The 7,335-nt window shown below is 40.2% G+C and overlaps 1 protein-coding gene across 1 annotated transcript; it reads left to right on the top strand.

The window, feature by feature from the left end:
- The first annotated feature begins 3,374 nt into the window (after positions 1 to 3,374).
- Positions 3,375 to 5,757, top strand: LOC120686889 (transcription factor CSA-like). The gene is made up of 2 exons (XM_039969083.1): positions 3,375 to 3,719; positions 4,875 to 5,757. Exons 1-2 carry the CDS (start codon positions 3,557 to 3,559, stop codon positions 5,522 to 5,524), a joined length of 813 nt encoding a protein of 270 aa, XP_039825017.1. The 5' UTR covers positions 3,375 to 3,556; the 3' UTR covers positions 5,525 to 5,757.
- The last annotated feature ends 1,578 nt before the right edge of the window (positions 5,758 to 7,335 follow it).

The raw sequence follows: 7,335 nt of genomic DNA, 5'->3' as shown, positions 1-7,335 counted from the left end.
CCGGGTAAAACAACTGCTACCTAAGCCTTCAAAATTCACGCAAAATATTCTTTTTAGTTGGGACTTGAACTCGCGACCTCTAGCCTCGCACATTGCTCCTTTACCATCTCAGCTACACAGTTGTTCTGATCGAGTAGGAGATATTTTCCTTTTAAAGTAACCAATGAATGAGCCTAAGGTACCGGTTGGTAACGGTTGGTACCTAAGGCTCATCTATAGGTACCGGTTGGTGATACCACCCGGTACTAATATAAAAGTTAACACCCGGTACCTATGGAGAGCCTTAGTTACCGGTTGATAATACCAACCGGTACCTAAGACTCATTCATAAATTCCATCCACTTAAGGCTTGTTTTCTAGTAGTGGTACCTCACCGTTGGCATGACCAATATTGCTGGACTGGGTCCACTTAACATACTAACATGCGCTTATTAAAACTCTCACATGTGTAACACCATATCTAGCATGGCAAGGGCAATCCATGTGGCGACTTTGACGAATCAGCAAAATGAACAATTAAGCCGATATGAGAATATATGTCGAGTAGGCTTGGGCTACCCAAGATGCCGAAGAGTAAGTACGTGGTATAGATGTCCAGAAAAAAATTGATTTGGAAACTAAAATTCCTCTTAAGATAAAAATCTTCTTTTGGTTTCTCCAAAGAGGAGTTATCTTAACAAAAGATAATCTAGCGAGAAAGAATTAGAAGGGGAGTTTTAAGTGTTGATTTTGTAATTGTAATGAATCAATTACACATCTCCTCTTTGGTTGTCACTATGCAAAGATTTGAAAGATAGTCTATTTACTTACCTACAGGTTTAACCCCACCAAGATCGATTTCCCATGTGCTAGGAAATTGGCTCTCAAATTTCAATAACAACGAGAGGCGTGTCGTTTTGATAGGCCAGCTGCATTGTGTTGGGCTATTTGTAAATGTCGTAATGATATTATTTTTAACAAAACTAAGTATTCATCATTTATACAAGCTGCTTTCATGGGGACCTACTGGTTGCGCTTATGGGTGCAAATGCAGCATAAAGATACGATAAAGGTGCTGTTCCAAAGGGCGAGTCTTGCATTAGAAGTCGTTGCTTTGGAGATAGCCAATCACGGGTGGAAGCATAACCTTAGCATTGGTTTAGATCATTTCCCCTTTGTTCATTCCCCTATTTAGCCAAATGTCGGCTATGTTTTGTAATAATTTTTAGAGTATATTAGGAATATTTCTATATTAGGTAGATTAGGATTGTATCTGTATCCCACCATATCTGTAGGAGAGGTTTCTTACTCTCCAAGTCATATATTCAGCCCCAAGGCTCAGGCTAATACAATCCATCATTATACGCAATTATATTCCTTCTACATGATATCATGAGATTAGAGTTTGGGATCCTAGGCTAAACCTTCCACTGCCGCCACCCACGTCCCTGCCTTCCTCGCGCCGCCGGTCGTCTCCCACAGCGTGCCTCCTGCGCTCCCCTTCCACGACCTCCTAGCGCGCCCCTGGGGATATCACCCATGTCGATCTCCGCAGGGAGCAGCGCCCTCCTCGATTTCCATGGTAGAGACCGGAACTTGTTTCCATTATCTAAAAAGATGTCTAGAAAAAATGTGTAGTTTTCAGACATAATATTCTTAAGAGTCTACGGAGAGAGAGTTTTTGCAAAGTTAAATTAGTGTAGTTCACCAAAGTTTACAATATATTCTTTTTATTTATTTTCCTTAAATATTATGCAAAAGTTGAATGTCAGTTGCATGGCAAACAATTAAATTCACACAAAATATTTGTACTGGTCTACAGTGTCCATACAAAATATTTTGTACTACCTTTTGTTATTCAGGTGCAGAACTCTACTATTATTGCATCAAACTATAAGAATTGCCTAATTATGGATGCAATAATTGTATAGATGTAAAGTTTCTCATAAAAAAGAACAAACCTCCACTACACTTTCGATGAAGTAAAAATTGAGTACTGATTCAGAGAGTATGACTCTGCAAATTGCTAGTCGTCTTCGTGTTATCAACATTCAAAATCCTCTTCAACATGGGAATATATGCAGGTAGTAAAGCTGATAGTCTGATACATACTGGCATTATTTAGGAAAAAGTACTAGCAGAAATTAATTTGGTCAATACTCAATAGTGCAAGACTTCCTTTTCTCATAACTACAACATGTTAATCCTAGCATACATTGTGGACCAGGAAACATCGATCTTTCTGCAGGCCGCAGGGTCACTGCAAGGCATAGAGTCATCATGTTGCATGTGTTACTTCATATCTGCCATACACAATGAATTGTGAGCGAGATGGATTCTTGAATGCACCCCCCTTCTGCATAGCATCCCATGCTCCAAGATTGCTAATCTGGGCATTCGATCAGATCAGGATGCAATGCAACCAACCACCTTTCGTGAATGCTAGCTCAGTAGTCATTACTAGGCTTACTGTTTTTGTGAATGGATGTAATGGCAGAGCTAGAACGGTTTACCTCTTGGGGTGAACCGAGATGTTGACCGTAAACACCTTTTTTCCGACAAAATGTTTTTGACATGTAATTTTTCTAAAAAAACAATCTAAATCATGTTTGATGCTCGACCATATTAAACAGGAATGTAATGAACTTAATGAAAGTCATTGAATTAGACAGTAATAATGATATGACTATCTGAATAAACATTAGTATAAAACAAAAGAAACAGAAATAAAGTAATGAACTATATATAGGCAATACCACACATATGCACAATTAGTTTCCTGTGCTTGTCTTGTGAAGAAAGGTGTTGATTTGGCATCAGGTTGTCCTATCTATGACAAGATAATGAAAGGAATTATTAAAATAACCATGTAATGTAAAATTTGATTCAAGATATAAAATAGCCTTATCAATTGAAGTTCTTGTATTTTCTATGTATCGACAACATATCTATAAACATATCTGTTCTGCAGCATTAATCGCTAGTTACGCATGGCATTGGCCCATTTAGTTTTCTTATGAGTCATGATCCTTTCCATAAAGTATAACAGCGTAAACAACACATACAACATTATTTGGACAACTATATGCGATCCACCTATTTAAATACTGATGGTATCTTTCATTGGAGAGAATATTGTTAGGGAAGTTGGACAAGAAGTACAATATAGAAGCCACAAATCGGGGATAGGTTTGTGTTTGATGAGAGCTGTGAGAAGAGTGGTCTTTGGCAAATAGCCAAACAGCAGAGACAATAAGTTGGTGAGAGAGAGCGATGACATGTTGACACAGCCCTCTTGTCGTGTGAAACTAAACTAAAGGGACCTTTCATCAAAGCCCTAGATGTCATTTCGACCATCGTGTGTGCATGTATATATGGGCAAACACCCTGGCCTTCTATCTGACGCACTCTCTCTCATCTATCCCTCTCTCTAAACACGCCCTCTAGCTAGCTTTTGACTAGTCTGTAGATAATAGCAAGCTCAATCATACACAACTGTTCTTCGTCCTGCCCGTCGAAATTAACATCAATCGAAGCTCGCCTGTCAAGCATCATATTTCTTGTTCCCGGCAGAGAGATGGCATCCTCGTCGACAACAAACACATCAGATGGCACCAAATCGTCATCATGTCCGAGAGGCCACTGGCGGCCTGGGGAGGACGAGAAGCTGAGGCAGCTGGTCGAGAAGTACGGGCCGCAGAACTGGAACTCCATTGCTGAGAAGCTGGAGGGGAGATCAGGTTGGTTGGTTTCTTTGATCGGCTGTTTTTCTGTGTTTGTTCTCCTACCTTGCTTTCATTTTTCCCAAAGAAGTTGCCCCACCGTAAGGATTTCCTGCATGTGTTGTTGATTTTGTGTCCAAGATCATGTGCATCCTTGGATCCGGCCATGGATCTGCCTGATTCATTTCTTTGATCAAATTATTCAGGTTTTCATTTAATTTTGTCCATATTTTTTTGTCTGGGGATGAAATTTTACTATCTTATTGTGTTATTTTGTGGGCAAAAGATTTGATATCATGCGTATGTGGGTGTTATTTGTTTGTGGGGAAACAATTTAATTTGTTCAAGCACATGCTTCAATTGAAACACAACATCAAAAAAGCACAGTCACCCAAATGATTTGAGCATGAATCTTGTGTGAGCTATCTAAGTGAGCTTTTGTTAGTGAATTTGAGAAGATATCTTGGGAATAACAGAATAAAAAGTTCGTGTGATCAGTATCTCTGAGTTGTGTTCCTGTTTCATATATTTAAAGAACATTAGCATATATAACTTGACATCAGTAGAACATTTTTAGTCGATATGAATTAAGAGTAACAACTATGGTAGAATTTTGATCTTTATTCAATCAAAGTGTTTATATTTTCTGATAATGGATCAAGTGTTTATTTGCAGATGATCTCTAAATCGAAGTAAAACAAAAAGTATTATACGTAATAATAGGACATGTTTTTCCTCAATTTTGACCACTTAAGTCATACGAAGCATGCATCTTTATCCCCCCCTCTCATTAAAAATTAAAATCCAATTCTTTTTCAAGAAATATATAAAGCAAAGAAGGAAAAGATCAAGCATCATGTTTCTGTAAAACTAAAAATAAATCCAACATGCACGCACCGTTGGCTCACCTGACCCATGCACAAGTGCCTGTGTCAAGAGTGGATCACCTACACCCACTGGAAATTTTTCACTCACCCCTCATGCCATGCTTGCAATTATTAGATTTCCAAGCAAACGCCTTTCTATGGCCACTCTCTTTTAATCTTGCCATTAATTAACTACTAGATGGTAAAATTATTCAGATAATAATATATGTATAATCTCCTGACATGACTATTCGATTTGTTAATTTTCATACTAATTTGTGTGGGAAACAATTTTATTTTTTCCAAGGCAAGAGCTGCCGGCTCCGGTGGTTCAACCAGCTGGACCCTCGGATCAACAAGCGGCCGTTCACGGAGGAGGAGGAGGAACGGCTGCTCAACGCCCACCGCACCCACGGCAACAAGTGGGCGCTCATCGCCCGCCTCTTCCCAGGCCGCACGGACAATGCCGTCAAGAACCACTGGCACGTCGTCATGGCGCGCCGCAGCCGCGAGCGCTCCAGGCTCCTTGCCAGGGCCGCAAGCTCCTCCCATTCCTCCTCGCCGTCCTCGGCGTATCCCTTCGGCAGCGGCTTGCCGGCGACGAGCTCGCTCTGCTTCGGCTTCTCCAAGCTAGGCGGCGGTGGCGGTTTGTTCAGCTCGCCGGCGGCTGCTCCTCCCATGTCACTGTTCAAGAGGTTTGGCACAGCTACTGGCAGCAAGGGCTTGCTGGGGCCGAGTTACGAGGCGGCGAGGTACAGCTACAGCGGCAAGCAGCCGGCGCCTCCCGTCTCCATCACCTTCTCCTCTCCAAGAGAAGCGCTGGCCATGGACATCGGCCACCATCATGGCCGCCATGAACACGGACAGAAGGATTACCATGCCAGCAACGGCGAAGAATCACTGACGAGGAAGGACGTGCCCTTCATCGACTTCCTCGGCGTCGGTGTGTCCTCATAATACAAATTGTGTTCTCGGAAGACCAATCGGTGATTCAATCAAGTGTATTGATCGGTGTTGTTTCTTAGGGCATCATCACTAATTAAATTGCATGCACCAGTTCAGGAGAAGCATGCAGAGGGTTAGACCCCCATCGTTCATGGTTATTAGGGCATTGTGATCCTTTGCTGAACGATCGATCAAATAAGGTTCAAGACACATGGTTTAATTCATTCAGTGTTAATTGCCTAGTCTACTGATGAAGTATTGTGTTTTTTATTTTGTGATTAGTTGGTGATCTGATCCAACGAGTTCAGAGTTTTTGCAGCAAAACTCATGCATGGGCTCTATATATTATTTGTACTCATCATCTCTAAAAAACTAAACATGCACGGAGTGATCAAACTAAACATGCTCAAAAGTGTATAATATAGATGAACACTTGTGTTGATATTGTGATTTCTAAACCAGATGTTGCCCCAGTAAGGATTAATTAATCAAGTTTTTTTTTTGTAATTCGATCTTACAAGTATCCATCTTACCACAATGTATCATCTTAATTACTTCAACGCATCTTAAACAACGCATCTTAATTACTTCGAAAGTTTTATTTTGCATCTTTGTTGTAAAGGGAAAAACGGTGGTGCAGTCGTGTAAAACATTTGACTATAGCATGCAACGCCCAAAAACACTCTATCCTCGGGTTCAAAATTACGCATACTAACTGCCATCTGTCTTCTTCTAGCTACCAATTCGAGTAAAAGTACACCTGACCAAACATTTGTACAGCTAAGTGGGTGCTACAAGTCTGGAGTACAATTGCAGCTCTCTCTTCATTTCTTTGACACTTATGTGCTGGTTGTTGCAACTCCTTGCCATTTTTAACGCATATAGTAACTAGATGTCTTTAATTCCTGCAAGCAAAGAGCAAGCTAGATTAGGCAATAAAACTGGGCGTTTTATAAGTAGCTAGACAGGGTGTTTAAAGATGTCCGTTAAAACATTGGTCATCAGATGTAGCTATCTCATCATATAAATGTATAACAGAATATGTGTAAGCTATAATCTAAGTGAAAAGGCGAGTCTGCTGGTGAAAAAGAATATGCCATTGTTGGGATGTTAATTTGGCGTGTAACCTTGCTTGCTTATCTGGCTGGCAAGAGCTAGAAAGAATAACTTCTCCCTTGCAATGCAATTAAAGGCTGTGGTGCTTTAGTTTCCATAGAATATGTTTTTTTAACATGTGCACTTGATTATGGATGCAAAATTCATTTAGATTGGTCACAAGTATGGAAATAGTGTTTCTTTAAAAAAAAAGAGAAAATGTTAGATTTGCACAGTACCAGAAACCTGTTTTTCTCTTGGCAGAGTTGACATTCTGAATGACCCAACAAACTTTATAAAAAAAGATACTATAAAAGTCTAGGGCACCCCCAAACAATTGGTATACCTAAATTTCTTTTTTTTTTTGAGAGGTATACCTAAATTTCTGATGTTTGAGTGACTGGAAACACATCCTTGTCTTGTTTACAAAACCAAACTACTTTGTGTTAGTAGACAAATTGCAAGAACAAGGAGGAAAATGGATATTTTGTGAATAGGAACAGTCTGCTGGTGTGGTGGCGGAGTTTTCTCAACCTGAAATTTTGTTGCTGCTGGTCCAAAAGATGTGGTGCAGCTCACAAAGAAAGATGAACATGTACACAACCTTTTCCTCTTGAAAAAAAAACTTTTTTTACATTAATCTCTCCTTGGTAGCCCAGAGCCCAACTATACCATAGATATCGAAATGAGACTGCAACGGTTACACAAATAATCCATCCACGAAAGGA

Source organism: Panicum virgatum, chromosome 8N (genome assembly GCF_016808335.1).
Source record: "Panicum virgatum strain AP13 chromosome 8N, P.virgatum_v5, whole genome shotgun sequence".
In the NCBI taxonomy this organism is placed as follows: Eukaryota; Viridiplantae; Streptophyta; class Magnoliopsida; order Poales; family Poaceae; genus Panicum; species Panicum virgatum.
The sequence above is the reverse complement of the archived record's forward strand: the minus strand, read 5'-3'. Positions and strand labels throughout refer to the sequence as shown.

What these genes read in the sequence shown, in the direction of transcription:
- LOC120686889 (XM_039969083.1), top strand. Translation starts at nt 3,557, where the DNA reads ATGGCATCCTCGTCGACAACAAACACATCAGATGGCACCAAATCGTCA. An exon ending in GAAGCTGGAGGGGAGATCAG is followed by an intron (nt 3,720 to 4,874) that starts GTTGGTTGGTTT and finishes ATTTTTTCCAAG; the next exon opens with GCAAGAGCTGCCGGCTCCGG.